Source organism: Empidonax traillii, unplaced genomic scaffold (genome assembly GCF_003031625.1).
Source record: "Empidonax traillii isolate 1590-97213 ecotype Southwest subspecies unplaced genomic scaffold, ASM303162v1 scaffold119:size1479319, whole genome shotgun sequence".
Lineage (NCBI taxonomy): Eukaryota > Metazoa > Chordata > Aves > Passeriformes > Tyrannidae > Empidonax > Empidonax traillii.
In genome coordinates this window covers 507,326-528,414 of record NW_020955312.1, presented here as the reverse complement: position 1 = coordinate 528,414, position 21,089 = coordinate 507,326, and the positions used below count along the sequence as shown (strand labels likewise).

Genomic DNA, 21,089 nt, shown 5'->3' with positions numbered 1-21,089 from the left:
GTTGTGGTGTTGTTTTTTTTTTTTTTTTTTTTTTAATAAAACCGACAGAACTTTTTTTACGAGGGGAGGTTCGGGCATGCCAAAACAGCTTTTCTGGACTCCAGGGATCCCCCCGAGACATCCCACGACCCCCTCCAACATCCCCACCTCGGACCGCACCAAGTACCCGCGAGGGGGAGAGACGGAGATCACTTCCCTCTTCACCCCCCCCCAGCTCGGCCACCGTCGCCTCCCCCGGCTCGGCCCGGCCCCGCCTCTCCGGCCAATCACATGCGCGGGCGCGGGGGCCGCCGGGAGTGGGCGCTCCCTGAGGGGCTCGGCCGAGGCGCAACATGGCGGCGCTCGGCGGGCACTGAGTGGGGCCGGGGCGGGAAAGCGCCAGAGGTAGCGCCACAGGTAGCGCCACAGGGGCAGAGGGGGCAGTCGGGGAATCGAGCACGAAGGTGGCGGGGCCGTCTCGGGCGGCCCCGGGCGGCGGCTGCGATGGCCCAGTGCGTGCAGTCGGTGCAGGAGTTCATCCAGGACTCGTTCGTGCCCTTGGTGGCCGCGCTGTGCAGCGAGGAGGCGGAGCGGCTCACCCGCAGGAACAACCTCAGCTTCGCCGAGCTGGTGAGGCCCTTCTGCCGCCTCACCTCGGAAGGTCGGTGCCGCGAGCGGAGCGGGTTGTTTACGCGGGGCGGGGGAGGCGGCGCCGCTCCCTCCTTCCCTCCCTCCCTTCCGGCCGCGACCGCCGGGGGGTCCCGCTGAAGCTGTGCCCGCCGGGGCCAGGCACCCCTTCCCTTCCCCAGGGAGCGAGACCTCTTCCCCGGGGCCAGACACTCCTTCCCCGGGGGGAGACACCCCGTCCCGGAGCCCCTGGCGGTGTCTGGCCGGCCAGGTGTCACCCGGAGCTGGGACAGGCTTTGCGTTTGCCAGGATTGTCGCAGGTGACGGCTCTTAGGACCGCTTAGTTTCATTCGGTCTGCGGAGCCTGTGAAGTTGGTCTTCTCCTGGAGACATCGCACAGCGGAAGAGGAAGGTGTCTGTAAATTCAGCTCTTCCCAGCTGAATTTTTGTCTTCTCACTTTACTGTTATTTCCTAGTACTTTTACCTGACTCTTACTGTGGATCTTACTGCGTTTCACACTTGTGCTACCCAGCTGTTGAAGAGTGTGGTCAGTCTCAGAAACGTCGTCATTTTATTCTTTCTCTCACCTGTAGATTTATGCTATATATCTTTTTTTGGTGACATTTCTCTGAGTAAGACCTGTGCAAAGAGAAGATAGGAGTTGAGCTGGTCATGTGGCAGGCTTGAAATGACCACGTGAAGTGTAGCAGAACTGGAAACTGACCACTTGAGGGAAACTGTAGTGTGCTCTAATGCTTTAACTTGCCATCTGGAATTGTTTGTTGCTTTTTTTATTTTTTATTTTTTTTTAATTTAACTAACGGATGTGTTTCAAGCTGCTACTCATCAAAATAGTATGCAGGACAGCAATTTGAATAGAACTCTTTGTCGGGATAGTAATGCGGTGACACTTTTGGTATCTCAGACTTCAGCCTCTGCGTGTCATGTGCTGAAGAAACAATGCAAGAAAATGGAGCTTGTATTGTCTCTTGAGTTAGATTTTTGCATTTCTCTTTAAAAAGAATGACATCAACTTAAAAACTACTCTATGCTAAAAATCTTTCTTAATTTTGTGGTAAGTCTTAGTAACCTATTAAGACTTGTTTATAAATGTTTTTCATTTTATTAACAACACTCATGAGCTATGTGTGAACGCAGCAGAGATAAAAATAATAAATGCAGATGCTCACATCCTTAGAGTTCTCAAGTTAATTATCTCTTTATATTCTTTGGTGAAAGGCTCTCAAAATGCATCTAGCAAACCAAACCAGGCAGACTATTTAAAATGAAGCATTCACTTTGAAAAATACCTAATACTTGTTTTGCTGAGTTGTAACTGTTTTTGTTCCAATTGTTTTGACAGTTAAGGAGGTTGAAAACCTCAGTTGCCCTGAGGTTACCCGGGTAGAGCTTGGGACAGACGGTTTTGCTGGTGCCCTACTCAGTGTATTCTGATTGAACAGGCCACAGGCCTGACTCCTTCTTCTTTGTGACTTCCTCTTCTGGCTTCATGAATAAAATGTTAATGCATGCTGCCTGTAACTTCTTGTAGTGGAAACCAGCGTGCATGAGGGTAAGGAAAGCAATAGTAGGTATTTTCTTCAGGCAGAAGAGTACTTTGGTGGAATAAAATTTCTAATGAGTTTGTGCAGTGGTAAGTGATTTCTCGAGCTCAAGAATTGGTGGAAGTCTATGACAGGGAAATATGCTTGTTGGAATCTGCACAAACACTGTTTGCATAGTGACACTGTTAACTGCACCAAGTGCACAGCACTGAAAACATAAGATAAATTTTTAAATTTCTCCACCTTAATAGGTTTGACTGGACTTAGCAGTAAAATTTTTCCATGATGCTTTTCATGTCAAATTCAGGGGAACAGAGACATGATGAATGATCTGCTCGTGGTACAGCAAATGTGTGTACATGACAGGCCTCCACAACTGTGTGTTTCACTGCATATGATTGTTATTATCACCATCAAATATGATTATGATATTATTATGATATCTATTCTGTGAGGAGTGATGGCCCTAAACCAAAACACAAGAAGCTCCACCTCAGCACGAGGAAGAACTTCTTTCCACTGAGGATGGCACTGGAAGCGGCTGCCCAGGAAAGTCCTAGAGTCTCCCTCTCTGGAGACATTCAAAACCCATCTGGACGTGTTCATGTATCACCTGCTCCAGGTGACCCTGCCTTGGCAGAGGGGTGGGACTGAATGATCTCCAGAGTTCCCTTACAACCCTAACTATTCTATGATTCGGTTTTGGCACCTTAATTTGTAAGCATTTCTGTGTTTTTTTCCTAAGGGAGTGTGAAATGCTACCTTTTTAAAATTAATACTCTCATCTTAGTAGCTATTTCATTGAATTTGTAACATAAAAGTGAGTTTATTACCATTTCTTCTCTTTGGCAATAAGCTGTCCCTTGTATTTGTGCAAAATTTTGAAGTACATGCATTGCTTCCTGAACTCTTCTATAATTTGGTAAGCTCAGCCATGGGTTTGCTATTGCATTTTAGAGTCCTGTTATTAAAAATAGATATTTTTGTCTGAAATTTAGGATTTACATGGTTTATGAACCTCTTGAAGGCTGTATGCTCATCAGAGTTCGTGCTTAGAGAAGCAGTGCAGTTATGAAATCTGATTTATGTGCAGAACAGTTTTGATACACAGGAACTAAGCTAAGCTGTCTACTGTGCCTATATCAGTCATCCTGCATGTGTTAACAGAGATGGGAAGGCCAAAAATGCTGTTTTATTCTTCAGGTAGTGTAAAACCATACACTGCTTGAGATTGCTCAATCCAGAGAGGCCAGGTTACATCTAATTTCAAGTAGAACCCCACAAAGATAACGTTGTGTATCTGGGGGGCTGCCCTCTGCGCTGATCATTATTTAATCTACTCATCAACTTCAGCCTATCAGCGACTTGCTAATGTTGGTGTAACTGAAAATACCCTTGCAATATAGCGAATTGTGATGGTGGAAAATGTTGAGCACAGATTCAGAGTGATCTGTCCTATAATTTAGAGCTTCTTGACTTTTACATGTAAGTTGCTTTTTGTTATTGAAGGAGAAATGGTTAAAAAAGTGAGAGGAACGGCTTTACAGTCCTGGTGAGTCTCGACTTTAGAGGAAAGTGAAACCAAAACCCTCCCCAAACTTTCAAATACCTTTGATATAGGAAATAAAAGTATATTGAGGATTTTATAACTACATATGTATCCTCAGTGCCAGTCTTTCTTAACTGTTGTATTTGTTATAACAATTGATGCCTAATTTAATAAACGGATATATGGTATAGTTAGGTTTTCTCTAGAATAGCATCCTGTTTCTAAGAGTCTTTGAAAATACTATATGAACTAATGCTGTCTTGGTGGTAGGGAGAATTACAGTGTACACTTCAACTAGCAAGTGATGAAGGAGATACAATGGGAATGCTGTGTTTATTTGAGCTTAGTTTGATGTTAGGAATTCCTTGTTCATGAGAGAAAGATACTGTTTTGATATTATATGTGACTATTTGCACTTTTGGTAAAGTACTTTCTGGAATGTTCTCCTAAACACTTGAAAAAAATGTATAACACTAGAAATTTCTTTTATTGGGCAATAAGACAAGTGCTTTATGGGGATCCAGCTATGTCCTTTATTTCAGTCCTTAACATTGCACATATATCAGAAATGTCATCTGTTTTCTGTGTGGAAATGTGTTTGCTCTTCATTATTCTGGCTGTTATAGTTTAGGACAGGCACCAAGGATGAGTTGCAGAGTTATAGCTGCACTGGTGAAGGCAAACTAGTTTCATAGTTATTTGTCCCTCCCACTTCCTTTACTTTTGATATTTTCAGTAATCATGTGGCAGTAGGGTTGATAATTTACCTGTGTGATAAGATGAAAAAAAACCAACCCAAAACAACTCTTTCAGCTTTCTGTTAGAAATGCTGAACTGGACAAATTAAGTTTATTTAGCCAGCACAGTTGCCCTCCTCTGTTTGATATGTAGCCTGATGATGTACCAGTTCAATCTGAAACTTAGATCTGAAAAAAACCACAAATGTTTAGGTTGTTTTGGGTAGGACCAATTTTCTAAACTGCTTTACTGTGTTTTCCCATGAGCTTCAGTGCTGGGTAAAGGTTGAGAGTGAACATGTGATTGAGGAGGGTAGAACTATGCCAGTTAAGATTTCAACTGCGTTAGAAATCTGCTTCAACACTTAAGATGAGTTGTAAACACATGTAGTGTGATTTGGCTTGGGCTGTTTAGTTTTTACTTCTGAAAAGGCTTGTGGAAATGGTGTGGTGTTCTCTCCAGGCTGGAGGGGATTGAAGACTCAGTTTCAGACTTTCATAGTTTGAATTGTGTGGTCAGTTGAAAGATGAGAAGAACCAGAATTTTCCCTTTATGTGCACTGCCTTTTATATACTCTGCAGGGATTTGTGAAAATAAAATGCAGAAGAATTAGTTGAGGGCTGTACTGGGGGGCGTGTGGTAGCACCAGTTGGCTTAGGCAGTCACAGTCAATGTGTCCTGCCTGCACTTACAAACCTGACTTGATTGGTGGTGGTTGTGGTTTGAAATAGGGGGAAAATTACATTAAAAATCAGAGCAGGCCCAGAATTGTAATGAGTGTTGAAAATGTCATGAATGCTTTTTAAAAAAACAGATGGCTTGAGGGAGCAAGTTTCACAAAGATTCTAAAAAGGAAGTTATAGTATTAAAAATCATAGGGTGGTTTAAAGCAACCTTAAAGAACATCTAGTTCCAAACCACCTGCAGTGGGCCAACCCCTCTGCCACAGGCAGGGACACTAGACTAGGTTGCTCAAAACCCTACCCAGCCTGGCCTTGAACACTTCAGGGATGTGGCTTTTACAGCTTCTCGGAGCAACCTGTTCCAGTGCCTCACCACCCTCAGAGTAAAGAATTTCTTCCCAATATCTGATCTAAACCAACCCTCTTGCGATTTTAAGCCATTCCCCCTTGTCTTGTCACTATATGCCCACTTACATCTCCAGCTCTCTTGCCAGTCACCTTTAGGTACTGTAAGGCTGCTGTGAGGTCTCCCTGAAGCCTCCTCTTCTCCAAGATGAACAACTCCAACTCTCTCAGCCTGTCTTCATAGGATATGTTCATTTTGGATGAAAGAATACATGCTATCCCTGTCAGGCTTCTTAAATGCTATTTTTTTTGTACTTTTTTGAAAACTGGTGATTCCTCAAAGCATGAGATGTGTGAAATCTATATGTGGTTCCTGTAACCTTTCTGTGAAAATTGAGTATGTTCCACACAGAAGGGCATGCAGCAGTGTAGGGTGTGCACTTTGAGTACTTTGTTAGTTGTAGTGGATATTCTTACAAGCTAAAATCCTATGCTATGTCTTAATCAGTTTGCCTAGATAAGCCTAATGTTGAACATGAAGTAATTTGCTGTTACTGCCTTCCCCCACTTCATTTTTGATAGTCAGGTATTATGGACTGTGATCTAAAATTGGTGAAGTTTAGTGAAGTAATCTTTAAAGGAAAACTTTGTTGTAAAAAGACTAGTTCATGACAACTACTTTAACTGTCTGTTATGTTATACTTCTCAACAAAGCCTTTTCTTTTTCTTTTTAGTTCACATGAGAGATCCTAATAATCAGCTTCACATAATTAAAAATTTGAAGATAGCTGTCAACAACATCGTTACTCACCCACCTCAGCCCGGTGCCATTCGGAAACTTCTGAATGATGTTGTGTCTGTCAGTCAACCTGCTGAAGGACTAGTAGCTAATGTGATCACAGCTGGAGATTATGATCTCAACATTAGTGGTATGTAATGATACTGTATTTTTTGTAACTTGAACTGGAATTTGGTGTCAAGTTTCTAACCTTGATTTCAACTTCATGGCGTGCATTAAAATTACTCAGAGATGCTCAGGTTTGAGTCATTATTTTTACTGTAACTTCTATCAAATAGTTTTGGGTTTATATGATGCTAAAAGAGTGGTTGAACTTAGTTAATAACTTTATGTTTCCTAATATTATAATTCTTCTGAACTTGTGTTAAATCATTATTTTCATGTAGAAATTAGTCATGCTTTGGTTGTGTTATTTTCTTGTTACAAAACTGATATATTGACTTGTTGCACTTGGCTGAATAAATATCAACACTTATTTATAATGTTGGTACTAATGTACATCTTTATGTTTAAGTTAGTCCTCCTGGCTTCTTCTGTTTTTGTTTTTACTTACTGCATGGAGTTGATAAAGTTGTCATAAACAGATTTTGAGGAAAGATGTATCATTTCTTGTCTTGATTTTTTTTTTTCCCCACGAAACTCAGTGCTGCATATTTCACTGTCAAAATGACTAGAATATGCTAAGAATGTTCTTTTTTTTCAGATCTCCAAGTGATGAGGTATTGTGAATAACACTAAATGAGACCTGATCTTGGGAGCTGAGAAGATTAAACTCCTCCCAATTAAGACCCTAATCCGTTAAAGCCTTTGAGTACAGGCTTAGTTCAAAGCATGTATGCATTGCCCTATTTAAACATCCATAATTTATTGTATTGAAAGTTTAGTCTGCAGTGAAGAATTTGGCTCTTCTATAGCAAGAGACTGATAAAACCTCATGAGGATTAGTAACTGATGTTGTTGTTGTGGAGTTTTTTTTTCCTTCTATTGAGGTTGGAAAAATGACACACTTTTTTCAGTTTCTGTGCCCTTGTTTATCTGTAAAATGGTGAGTTGACTTTTTTGTGACATTCCTTAAATGAAAAGTTTACTTCTGTTCTAGAGATTTGAAGACCCTAAGAAGGCAGAATTATTTCAGTGAATAGACTTTTCCATAAGATTTATAATTATTTCAGTTTAGAAGTGAGGTATTGGAAGAAGGGGCAAAAATAGTGACTGTATCAAGCTATATTTTGTAGTTTATTTTTCATGTTTGTTGCTGGAGTGTCAGATGGTCAGAGATGGTCATATTTGACCATCTTCTGCCTCAGTGATAAGGTTCTGATTTCCATTCTGAGTGACCATATGGTTCTTTGACAGGAGGAGAGATGTATAAGCTGTTTAAGATCATAGAGAAGGACAGAATTATGTAACAGCCTTGTAGTATCCCATTTTAGGAGTTTAGCACAAAACAGCGATCTTGGTGAAGAAACTTGTGTCCCATTACATTGCAGGAGAATATGAGGAAGTACCTTGCATGGCAAGTAGGGTTCAATTTCTGCTTAGAAAACTAAAAGTATTTACTAAGAAACTTCCTTTTTTTCAACTTCCTTTGAGCATTTTGTTGAAACCAATGGAAGTAGTCATTCCTGAAAACAAAACATAGTTATTTGTCATGAAATGTGAAATAGTCTAATCAGTTCTTTAATTTGTTCTTTTTGTTTGTTTGTTTGTTTTGGCAGTGGTGAGGTGGTATGTGTGCATTAGTTTTCCATGATAACCATATTCATTTTAGATAAATTATTATTAAATATTTCCCTAATATTTAAAATTATGATCAAATGCAGTCTGATTTGAAGAAAGACACAAATGTTTAGTAATCTCAGGTATGAGTGTTTCTGGCACTGGGATCATGATCCTGCTCTTTTTTTCAGAAAAGTTCTGGAACTGCTGTGGTGTATTGATTTAACTGTTTGTAATCCATCTTTGTTAGAATTGTTGTTTAATAAGTCTCATAGTTCCATAATCTTGTACTGAGAGACTTGGTTGAATGCTGAAAGGTTACTTGTGTTCAGCCACCCCTGCTTCTCCCATGTACTTGAGCATGCAGAAAGTGAGGAAAAACGATTCCACGAAAGACTTAAAATATGTAAGAGAAGAAAAAATTTTTTTCAGCTGGATCGCTTCTCGGCTATGTTTTTTTAGGGCCGCATGATGTTAATGCTGGGCATGAAGCAATGCAGGACTATGATGGAGAGGAGGGAAAATGTGGGGCAACCACTTTCAGCAGCTAATGTATTCAGTTACTTCTAACTAGTACTACAGGCTGAGAAATCTCAGAAGTTAATGCCTTAGATTTAGAGTATCTTCCAAATAGAAAAACAGAAATAATATCGAGATAGAACTAAAATCCTTGCTATATTATAGAATTCCCATTTTTGTTCAAGCCTCGAATTGGGGTTGAACTAGAAATTAATATTGATTTCCATGAAAGTACACTGTCAAATGTTGAGGAGCCTGAAATATTCAAGATGAAGGTTAGCTGGAATCAAATGTCTTCAGTGCCCCTGATGGGCCTGCATGGTATCGATTTTTCTACTTCACGCTATCAGAGTGTAAAAGCCAATAGTGTGTTTGCACCTGACCCTTTTTAGTGTAATAATATCATGTTTTTTCTATCAGATCGCTCAGTTAAAGCTAGTGTTCCTTGGTACAGTAATTGGAAAGAGACACTGATGGAACTGAACACATCCACGTTTTATTCAGGTATTTTTTGTGGTTGGTGCCGATTTGCCAGATTGCCCTTTACTCCTTTTCCGTGTGCCCCATCCACCTTTCCTTACCATCTGCTATAACTGTTTAGCACTTTTCTTGGCGTAGATGTGTGTTCCTCCATTTTTCCCCCAAATGAAAAATTGCTGGTGATGGTTGTTTTAATTTTCTTTTAGTCACATTTCTACTCTTGTTAATCAAAATCATTTGGTCTTTCCTTGCACTCAGTAAGAGTGGTGGTGGGAAATTAACTGATGCTGTTAAACTACTGGATTGTTTGATCTTATGGAACTGTATACAGTTACTGTGCTGTATTTCATATGTACTTTCTGCTTCTCTACAGAACTCTCTTCTCAGAGGAAAGTAACACTTTTTGAATTGGAACTCAAGTGCTGACTGTACTTAAAGCACATATGCCTCTGCTATATTGGCATGCTCTCTGGAGTATGACTCTTAAAACAAAAAAGGCTTTCTGATACATTTTCACCTGGTTTATAAGACTTATTGCTACCAAACCATTGGGTTATTGGCCTCTCAGCTCACAATGAGGCTGTTGTGGTCTGTAAGAGCCAGATTTTTTTCAGTATTAGATTTTAACAAAGTTTATGCCTTTGGTTAGTAATAGCTATCCTTTCAATAGTGTTTGTTCAGATGCTGCTAAGTGCCTAAAGAGTACAAAACTTCATGAAGTAGACTTCTCATTGTTAAGCTCTTATGTACAAACATTACTTACCACTTTTTTTTCTTAACAACTTCTGAACACGTTAGCAAGTTTGCAGAAAGTTCAGTTCTGCTTGTGTAGCATACTGGAAAAATGCAAAACACGGGTCAGCGTACCTAATGACAGCGTTGGTATGCACTGCTGTAGTGTGTTATGAATTTTTTTTTCCAAACACTGCCTTTGTTTTGAATATGGTGCATGTTTATTATTTTATGTATCTGCTCTAAATTATTATAGTCCTGTAAATGTTTGAGTGAATCCTGTTAATGTATGTTGTGGTTGTGTAGAGGGAGTCCACTTGCCTTTGAGGCCACTTCCAAAGTTTTTAATAGGCCTAACGAGAAAGGAGGTGGGGAGGGGAATCACCCCACAAAACAAAGTAGTACTTCGCTGTTTGTAACTGTGTCAGATTTTTTAAAAAACTATGATTCAGCAGCAAATCAAAAGGGAAAATTTGAAAACAGCACTTGAAACTACAGTGCAGTTGAAGATTCCTTCTGCCTTAAGTTGTTTAACATTGTTTGCTATGAACCTGAGTTAGTGTTGTTGTACTCGTGAAAAATATGTATGTGAATCCCTTTCTCATGGTTTGTTTTTAATAACAAGCTGTGTTTTCCTTAATTTAAATAGTTGGCATATTTACATGTAGGACTAAGGAGAGCCAAGAGCTTTTTATGCTCTAGGTGAGTGCTCAGAGAGCAGCTTCTAGAAAGGCTATAATCAAAAGCTAGAACTTTTTCTCCTATTAGTCTTTTTTATGTGAGATGTGCTGACTGCTGAACTGAGTTCAGTTATGAAGCCTGACTGTCTGACTTCTGTGTGGATGAAGCTGATCTAAGATGGCTTGACAGTGTAAGATTAAACAAAATGCATTAACTTAGTGCACTAGAAGATAATTCCAACATGAAAATGAACCTGCTTCCTAAAGTCAGTTTAAGAAATCAAGGTAGTAGTTTGTTTATTTTCTTTTATCCCTGTTGGGGGGTACATAAGAGGTTTAGAAAACATGAGAAATTCTTGTGGGAGTCAAATAAAGCAATGTGGTTTTTTGGGGGCCGTATACAGAAAATAAATACCTTCAGGATTTCTTATTAATGCCTTTTTTTTTTTTTTTTTTTTTTTTGCCTGTACTTGTTACTGTTTTCTAGTTTGCTAGTTGCTGTCACTCTAGGTTAGTTGACACTGGATTCCAGTTACTTCAGTGTGAAATGGGGTTATTGGAAGTGAATTAATTTTACTCTGGGGTCCACCTAAGGGAAGGAGGTGGAGAACTGAGATGGCCTAGAACAGGCTTGAAAGAAGAAATAATAGATCATTGCTCGACTGATAGTTGGAGTGGGAAGAAATGGACAAGGTTCACGTGTTTTTGGATGTCCCAGACATCCTTGGTTTCCCTTGATTTGCTACTCTTAGGAAAATGAAATTCCTATTGTAAAAGGGCATCTGAACATAGCACGTTAAAATTATGAGGCATTAATGGCACAACTCAAGTCCGAGGTTTTATCTTCTTGGATCTTTGCTTTGCCATCTGACAGCTGAGCTGTTTATTTTAGCAAAGCATAGCGAGGGGCCTGCTGTCAACCCAAGTTGCAACACTTAAAAAAAGGCTTCAGACAAACAGGCAGGATGGCATTTTGGTAATCTTTAGCTCCTTTTTATACTAAAAAATTTGGTCAATTCTTGCATCCCTAGCCCAGCAAATTCAGTGACTGATAGAGCAATTTTCTGTTTTCTTTCTTTCCCAAGTGTGTGTGTGTTTAAAGCAGTGGTAAAGAGTAGGTAGTGTAACTGAATACAGGTGAGCCTACAGTGTTGAGGAATTCGGTGCTTATGATGCTATTCAGTTTCACAGAATTTGATTTAAAGTGTTACTGTTTCTCTTACTTGTGTGTATTTTAGATGCTTTCTCCTTGGACTGTTCCCCCTTCTTTCCCCTGCCATGCAAACCTTATCAGAGTTTGCAAGCTTCACTTTTAGGTGTAGTGTTTCATATTTCCTTTTCATAAGTGAGTAAGCAGAAGTTTCACTGAATAGTCTAATTTGTCCTGTTTTGTTGTGTGTTGCAGCTACTACTCCTTGGTTTGAGTCTTACAGAGAGTGCTTTCTCCAGTCCATGCCTGCATCGGATCACGAATTCTTAAACCACTATGTTGCATGTATCCTTTGAGTGTTACAGACTGCTCCAGTGGAGGCTGTTATGAAGAGTAACTTAGGAGACACTGAAGTTTGGCAGTAACTCTTTTGCAATTATATTTTGAACCCAATATCTTTTTTCAATATGTCTGACTATACAGGCTAGTTTCATAAGGGTGTCAAGGTTTTCTTTGCGGTTATTATTTGACCAGAGGATTTTTTGTGCTGTTTGCATTGTTTGGGGGTTTTTTCTCCCCCTTTCTCCACACACTTTTTTGTGTCAAAGTGAACTCAAAACCAGTAACCTGTAAACTAAACTTTGTCACTCTAAAACATTTTCTGCTGTCACCATTTAGGAATCTGTTGACTCTCCCTTATCTACAGCAGAGGTTTGTGTATTTGGGATGCACCTGGTGCTTTTTATAGCATTTTTTTTTTTAAAGCAGATGGAGATGATGTTTTGGAAAATTGGTGACCTTTGAGCTATTTTGGAAAAGAAGTATAGAAAGATGCCTGAATTCTTTTTTTTTTTTTTTTCTTTTTTTCTTAACCCAAACTTAGGCCTGATTTGCTGTTCTACAGGGAAAATTAAAATACTCACTGTTTCATGAAGTAGCCCTTGATCAGCTTTACAATAATTGTAATGCTGCAGGCTTCGTAATAGCTACTGTGTTCCGAACTGTTTACTGTACATTATCATTTTAGTATGGTGGAAAGACATGGCCATTAGAACTATTTGAATAGAATTAACTTCACAAAATATTGATTCTGGCCTTTGACTTTTGAATTCCAGTGGCATTTAAAATACAACTTTGCTTTCTGACTTCTCTGAATTAATGTCTTTTGATTTGGTGAATAGATGTAGCAGAGTACAATGTTCCTTATTAATGATTGTATAGATGCATGAGGTAAAAATCTGAACACTTCTACTTTTTACTCAGAATATGTTGCTGTGTTTATGAATAGTGGTTGTCGCTGTTGCTCAAGTAGTAACCTAAAGTCCCAGCTTTCTGTGTAATTTGAAAGTACACCGAGCATGAATTTCAGTTAATGTTTCCTATATGAACATTTGGTGTCTATCTAAAAATCTTAGATAAGCTGTTATGTATCAGCTTAAACTTGGATTCAGTGTCAGAATTGGAGCAAATTCCTGTTGCATCTTCTGTTACAACTGTTAGTTAACTGATTGTTTAAATCGTGTTTTTTACTGAGACTGAGGCCTAGTTCTAGTTGCACATGCTTCTGTGATAGTGTGTTTTACAGGTTTAAGCATTGTACTCATGTATTTTATTTTACATCATTCCTGTTTTATTATATGATCAGTGGTTGTCCCGGTGTTCCCTTGGTATGTCCTTAATGATGAATTTAGGCATGCTCGTAGTTTCCTCTAGTGAACCAGAGCCTGTGGAGCAGTTTCTGAAGCTGTCTCAAGAGCAACATCGGATTCAGCATAGTAGTGAATACTCCTATCCCAAGTGGTTTATACCAAACACACTCAAATACTACGTGTTACTGCATGATGTAAGCACAGGAGAAGAACAAAGGTGGGTCTTCTGCCTTCAGTGAACTTACAGATGAGCTCTTTGACTGAAATTTTTGTGGTGATAAATTCTATTGAGATCAGACATACTGCAGGATCCCTCTACCAGTATACTGTTATCAAGGCAGGTTTCCTTAAGTATTATTGTTCGGTTTACTTCTTGTGTTTACATTACATGAGAAGAATCAGCTTTTAAGGGAGATACTTTCTTTGCTGGCTTGCTGAACTAACTCTCAAAATATTGTCAATTTTACTTTTGCATAAAGGACTGCTTTGGAAATAGGAGAATTTTCCTTTTAATTGCTATGGATAATAGTCTAGAATAGCTTGTTGCATAAATGAAGTTATTTTGATATCAACACAGAGTAAACCTTTTACTTTTTCAGAGCTGACTCCATTTATGAAGAGATGAAACAGAGGTATGGAACTCAGGGTTGCTATTTGCTGAAAATAAATTCTCGGGTGTCTAATAGAGGAACAGATGAACAGATACCAGATCCTTGGAGTCAGTACCTTCAGAAAAACACTATCCAGAACCAGGTACTATAGTATTCTAAAAACTGTTTATTAAGTGCATATGAATGCCCATTTTAGTTGTGTTAAAGTTTTACCTTAGTCTTATGTATGTATTTCTGCAGAATGGCCTTCTGACGTAGTTATGACTTTTTGTGAGGGCATAAGATGAGTCCTCTCTAAGAACTGTACTCTATGCTGTTGTCAGTAAGACAGTTGACAGTAAGGAGCACTGAAATACTAGACTGTCGGGAATATACTGACAAGAGCCCTGAAATAAACTTGTGCTTTATGCACTGACAAGAGGAAGTAACCTCAAAAGTGTCCTCCTATTCATAGTAACTCTACTTTCTACTTACTTACATCTTCTTCACTCTTTGGCTTTTATTTTCTGGGTCTTCTGTACTTCACTAAATAGTGTGGGTGTGTTGCTTTGTGGTTTTTCTCATAACTTCTTTCGGTCCAGTCTGCTACGATTTGCCAAAATTGCAAGTTTGCCACACATGCCTGTATTTTTGGCTTTAGGACCAAAAATATTCCTTCTAAGTTTGCTTTTGATTGACCTGCAGTTATAACTGCATCTGATTAAAAGGTTGGCTTGTGGAAGCATAATTCTTCCCCAAATCTAGGTGGCACTGAAAAGTCAAAGCATTTCATATTCTATAAACTAAGAGGACCAGTAAGTTATATTCCACCATAAACTGATTAGATCATTTTTCTGTCCCCTGTCAACTGTGCAACATAGATTTTTAACATGGATTTTTTTTTATATTAACGTATGAGAACGTGTTCAGGAACTGCTTTAGGGAAAAAATTTTTGCTGCTCTAGGCATTGCTGTGTAAGAGCTGGAGTTGCTTGCTTTGGTTGACATGGAAGCTAATTGAGCAAGTGAGGAGGTATTTGCTTAATTTGATGAATATAACTTTCCTCTTTAGGACAGTTTCTGAAAGCCTCAGAAATTACTTAGAGAAGTTAATATATATGAACACACATGTTTTTTAATAATTCAGTTAACTGTTACTGAAGCTGACAAGTACTGTTTACTGACTTTTGTATGTGGTCTAGTAGTCTTAAAATTCGGACTTTTTTCCCCTTTTTTGGCAGGATTGCTATGAAGATTATACTGCTGTTTCAAGCAAGAATACCGATCACTTGATATCAGATGGCTTAGACAGTGAAATTAAAGGTATTTTTATAACTTTATAAAAACCTTGATGTTACAGAATTTACACAACTGTCGCATGTCTTAGACGGTAATCACTTCGGTGATTTGTTAGGGAATTCAAAGGAATAGTTTTCTGAATGCTTTAAGTGTCCACCAAATAAAATACTGTGGTACTGAGCTACTGGGCAGATGGCAATTTGTAGATGTATCCTTAATGAGGAGGCTGATAATGTATTGGGTTCATATTTTGTAAGATTAAGTATATTGTCTGCAAACTCTGGCAGCTAGTAAAAAGTAAGATATGATTAAATGGTCAGTTTTCATAAAAATAAGTTTTGGTCTGTGTGCTCTGATATAACTTGGAAGCTGAGCTTCTGGAGGGTTTTTTTGCTTTTGATATTAAGTCTGTAAATGTCAGAGTAGTGACTCCTGTCACTATGTCAGAGTAGTGACTAGTTTGTAAGTTGTTTGGAAGCGCTTGCCTTGCAACTCGGCTTGTGGATAGGAGAGGATAGTAGATGAAATTGAGTGGAAATTTAATGCATGACCTTTTTAAAAGAAATTTTTGAGGTAACTGTGTAGGATTCTGATGAGAAACATCATGAGATAGGGAAGAAGTGAGATACCCTGCATTGTTTGGCCTCCCTCCCAGAATCTTCATACCTGACTTGAGAGGCATGCTGAGACCTGTGTATGTAGGAAAACCTGCAGTTGCCTAATAAAATGTCTTTCTAGGGCCTTGCAGCCCAGATGTCCTCTGTGAGCTGCTTACTGAACTTTACATACCCAGCTTTACATTCCATGAGTAAGATCCATTAAAGATTTGCTTTCAGAGCTCAACTTTGCTCAGTGCCAGATAGGGCAAGCTGATTTTCTTATACAGAAGAGAAATAATGAATGTGACAACTGTTTAAGTCTTAGAGTGAAGCAGTGTCTCAGTTTAGTTTGGATAGCTGAACTGAGAGAACTTTGGAGGAAATTGTTTTATGTCATGCTTGGAAAGGCTTGGAAAATGAGATTTATTTTTTTTTAACCATGAAAAGTGGGCAGAAGAAAGTGAATGGAACCACTGGCACTATTGTAGTAATTGCTGCATTCCCAATTTTTCTTGAATCTTTGATTTTAATGTTTTTTGTAGTTTTCCTTTAATGTTGTTGGTATTAGTCAGTGTACTTGAGGATTTTTTGCACTGTAGTTGAGAGCCAAAACCATCCCTATTTAGCCATGTTTCAGTTCTTGAGATTCCCTGAACTTTCTAAGGAGTTTGAGGAGTGATGCAGTACTCAGGGAGCGTTCTGCTGCCGTCTGCTCAGCATTGATCTGTAGTGGAGAATGACTGGTGAATAGCTTTCCTTAACAGAGTTCTGAGCAAGGAAAGCTTTGAAGGAAATTAATAAAAATGACCTTTAAAATCCAAAATGTTTTAAGTAACTTTGTACTTACGGGGGTTTTGGTTTCAATCTTTCAATAGATGACCTGTCAAATAACTTTAAGACTCACCCTCTTCAACTGGATCATCCCAGTGGCAGTTTGGATAGCGTGGATTCCATGAAGGTTGCTGCGTCATCGCAGGACTCGAAGAAGTCAAATTCTGGAACGCCTCATGGTGCTTGTTTAACACTCACAGATCATGACCGAATTAGGCAGTTCATACAGGAATTCACATTCCGGGGACTTTTGCCACACATAGAGAAGACAATTCGGCAGCTAAATGATCAGGTCAGTTTAGCCTTAAATCAGTTGGTGCCATAATAAGAAAAAATGGTTGGGGATAACTCCAGGTATCCAAAAATCTGTTTTGACAGCATTACTTCCTTTGGCATCTAATGATTCAGTGGCCTGTCTGAAAACTAAGAAAATTTAAGAGAAATAGCTGAAGTTATTATTTTTGCTCAATTTGTACTTGAAAAAAAAAACCAACAAACAACAAACACCAAAACTAGTTTGTATTTACAGCTTCAGTGCAAGGTGGCTTCTTGGTGAAAGTCTGTCTGAACTGTCATCAGGGCAGTCTGTCCTTGCCCCTAAAATCTTTATATTCGATGCTTTTGAAGGATTCTTACACAGGGAACAAAACAGACTTTTTGTGTTTTAACATCAGAATACGCAACTAAATTTAAGAAATGTATTTTATCAATAATCATCTGCAAAGAAAGCCGCATACTTCATTTACTGTTGACAGAGGAGAAATGCACGGACACCCTGAATCATGCAACTGTGTTTATTCAGCATTTTTTGCAGCTGAATATACTTCCCTTCAACTAGGACTTTTTGGAAGTGCGATAGTTAATGTCTTGACCCTGTTTAATCAAACACATGCATTAAAGTTATTTTGATCACAGTGAAGTCATTTGTTTTCCAAGTGTTTCACCTTCATATACTCTTAAAAAGCTGCAGAGATGGATTGACTTACTTTAGTATAATCAAATTACTGTATTTAGCATTAAGACTTGGACCGAAATACCAGTCTGTTGTCTGAGCTCTGTATTTTGATTGAATTGTCTATTCGAGTTATAGTTTTAAGTATGATGGGTTTTGATATTAAGTATCATGTCCAGTAAGGAACATTCACTCCCTGAATTGACTTTTGGGAGTTTCTGTATGCTGACCATGTTTTACACTTGAAAAGTTTTATGAAGAAGCATTTAAAAAAAGTGCGAACCTAAAGTGTAACAAACAGCCTTATTCTTAGGTTCCTGGTCATGGTAAGAAGAGTGAGTTGTTACAATTTTTAATATTATATTTCAAAAGATATATAGTTTGCCTTAGATCTTGGGAATGGTAATTCCCTGTGGAAGTTTCCTTGTTAGTGGAAATTACCTAGAAGAAAAAAAGTTGTGTAACCTTGCTTGCAGGTATGACTTGTGCCCTTGACACTTGAAACTGATGTACACAATGTGGTAATGCTTCATGTGGATGGTGATGGGGAGAAGGTTCTGTCTTGTAATATGCACTTAGTCTAGATTTTAGGTTGGATTAACTCTGAAAACTAGATATTCTGTTAGATTTCAAATAGATACCTTGAATGTTTCAGTTCTTAAGATGATGCCTGTGGTTTACAGCAAATATAGTGAACCTCAGCTGTCTGAAATAAAATAAATATATGAATTTGGACTTCTGTCTTGGTGTCAGTGATAAATTGTAAAGGAGTGTGCTCTTTGTGATTTTACTGTTTTATTGGAAACAATTTAGGAAGCTTGGTTTTTTTTATATTAGCTTAACTTACTTAACCACGTCTTGCAACATAGTTCTCTAATTCAGTGCCTTTTTGCAGTTAATATCCAGGAAAGGCTTGAGTCGATCACTGTTTTCTGCTACTAAGAAATGGTTTAGCGGCAGCAAGGTTCCAGAGAAAAGTATAAACGAACTGAAGAACACTTCTGGTTTGCTGTGAGTAATCTGAGTCCCTATTTTTAGAACTAAACTGGAAATGTACCTTTTTATTTGGGGGGGTGGGGGGGAGGGAAAACCTGTGTTTATTTGATGTTCTGCAAAGTGAACTAAATCAGCAATATGAGGAAAGACTTTAATTGGAGAAATGAAAAGGACGGTACCTTGTGCAGTTTTTTGCCATGAAGCATAGTTTTTTAGTGGATTTATTTCTTTCAAGAGAAATGGGGAGAAATAACAGCTTGCAGCCAGATGAGCAAGTTTTTTCCTTCTCATACAGCTCTGTTTAGCTCAATTAGTTAATCTTAGTGAGCATTTTCAGTGATAGTTGCATACTTTATTCAGTATTTCTTATTTCTTGGATGAGAGGAATGCTTGCTTTGCATGTTACTGGAACAGTGGATCTTGTTAGTCGGAAAGTAGGGTGTGAAACCAAAGTACATGTGGCAGAAAGGAATCAACTTCACTTTTCTTAGCTGTTTTTTGGAAAAGGCTAAAGCAATGCAGTTTTTATTCCTACTTTGTGAATAGATACTAAGATGAGAAAGGATGGCTTTATAGAACGTGTCTTGCTCTCTTGATTGAAATGATGACTTTGAATTTAAATGTTTATATTTATAGGTATCCACCAGAAGCACCAGAGCTTCAGATCCGGAAAATGGCAGACTTGTGTTTTTTGGTGCAACATTATGAACTTGCATATAGCTGTTACCATACAGCAAAGAAAGACTTCTTAAATGATCAGGCAATGCTTTATGCAGCTGGAGCACTGGTTGGTATTTCACATAACATAAACGTTCGGTGAACCTTTTCTAGTAGTTTCTAATATTTGTCTGAAGGTAACAAAATGCAATGTCTCCCCTTCCAAAATTATAAGGGTCTCCCCAAATTTGCTCCACATCTTTAGCAAATTCTAAAGTGTTTTAAAATCTTATTTTCTGCTGTTACATGAAGGGAATAAAGTTGTGAATAAAAATTGAAGTTAATTCTTAAAATATGAAATATGGAAAAGACAAAACCTAGAATGCAACCTCCAGAAAAATGAATCTTTGAACTGATAACTCAAAGCCAGGTGTAAAATAGTTTTACAGTATCTCTTTTAACTTCGGCCAAGTGGTTACTTGCCATAAAGACTACGTCACTATGACTATGGTATGTTACCTATTTTTAGGGGGACTCAAAACTTGAGGGGTGTTGTTTGAGTATGTCACTACTGAATTTCACTGTAGACATATATTCATTCATTATTTTCTCCTGAGATTGAATAAATTGAATTGACAAAATTATTTTCAACAAGATTACCTTGGTTAACTTGATAAGATTTGAAACTCTACTTCATAGAGTTATGGAAGCCGCCTTGTACACTCTCCCATCTTGATGTAATACTTTTACATAAGCGTATATTTTTACAGTACAGACAGTTGCTCTGCATTTGAATAATCTGAAAAGGTTTTTAAACTTCCTAATGAATTTTTTGCAACCTACTAGTCTTAGTCTTTGCTTTCTGCAGAATACCTTTGCTGTCGTATCTTCACCCCATGAGGAAAGAAGTAAAATTTCAGAGTGCATGTTTTCATAGAGCTCCATTGGAAGCTGATAATGTAATTTTATTTAAGCAAAAGTTAGAAAACACTGCTCATCCTAAAATACACGGCAGTGCTACTTTATCAGAAAGATTGTTCCTGCAATAGGAAATTATCTTTTGCATTTGTAAAGCAGTACTGACTCAATGCTTCTGCATAAAAATTTGGGGGTACTGTCAAGTGCAGGCACTTCTGTGTGTAACTGTTGCTGCTGTCTGGCTAATTACAAGCAGAGCCATAAAGAGACTATTGTATTAAACCTTTTATCAGGTACAGTGTGTTGAATACACTTCTGTGTGCCAGTAGCTGATTAGATGATCTTGAACTAGTAGCTGTTGAAACGTGTTCTTTTGAGGTGTACAATTTGTTGAAAAAACTGCAGTGACAGTACTGAATTTCTCTTGCAGGAAATGGCAGCAGTATCAGCTTTTCTTCAACCTGGGGCTCCTAGACCGTATCCTGCCCACTATATGGAAACAGCAATTCAGACCTATCGAGATATCTGCAAGTATGTTGGTTACATTTGTAGCGATCCCATGAAAGTTGAAGGACCTGGGGGTCTTTCCCTATACAGTCTTCCCCCTTCTTTCTTCCCCTATACAGTCATAGTGCCAGATGACATCACAAAATGATGGTAACTTTTTAAAGTGTATGGTACATTAGGTAATGTAGGATGACATGAAATCAGATATGTGCTATTCTTGACAGAGGGGTTTATTAAACCTGTGTATTGAATTCAAATGGTAGATTTTGTTAGTGGTGTGGCTGCAGGGAGGGTTTCTGTGGAAAAAACAACTGAAGCTGCCCCTGTGTCAGAGTCACTTTTCACTCAGCTCCAAAAGAGACCTGCTGCTGCCCAAAGCTGAGCCTGTTGGCAATGCTGGTGTTGCCTCTGAGATACTATAGTTAGGAAAGGGTAAAAATAGCTGTGTAACAGCTGTGAGAAAGGAGAGAGAAAATGAGAGAAACAGCCATGCAGACATCAAGGGGTCTTGAGAGGAAGGTGGTG

General features: G+C 38.6%; 1 protein-coding gene across 4 annotated transcripts in view; it reads left to right on the top strand.

Moving 5' to 3' along the window:
• The first annotated feature begins 400 nt into the window (after positions 1-400).
• Positions 401-21,089, top strand: part of TRAPPC8 (trafficking protein particle complex 8) — a 50,955-nt gene continuing 30,266 nt past the window's right edge. For 2 of the 4 annotated variants that reach the window (XM_027883137.1, XM_027883136.1), the window contains exons 1-11: positions 401-640; positions 6,222-6,416; positions 8,945-9,028; positions 11,822-11,911; positions 13,258-13,432; positions 13,815-13,968; positions 15,047-15,128; positions 16,579-16,826; positions 18,382-18,497; positions 19,119-19,269; positions 20,488-20,588. In XM_027883137.1, the coding sequence (XP_027738938.1) occupies positions 484-640; positions 6,222-6,416; positions 8,945-9,028; positions 11,822-11,911; positions 13,258-13,432; positions 13,815-13,968; positions 15,047-15,128; positions 16,579-16,826; positions 18,382-18,497; positions 19,119-19,269; positions 20,488-20,588 (1,553 nt within the window). In that variant the 5' untranslated portion in view covers positions 401-483. The remainder of the gene's footprint in view (positions 641-6,221; positions 6,417-8,944; positions 9,029-11,821; positions 11,912-13,257; positions 13,433-13,814; positions 13,969-15,046; positions 15,129-16,578; positions 16,827-18,381; positions 18,498-19,118; positions 19,270-20,487; positions 20,589-21,089) is intronic. The other 2 variants (XM_027883139.1, XM_027883138.1) reach the window with 1 other exon arrangement.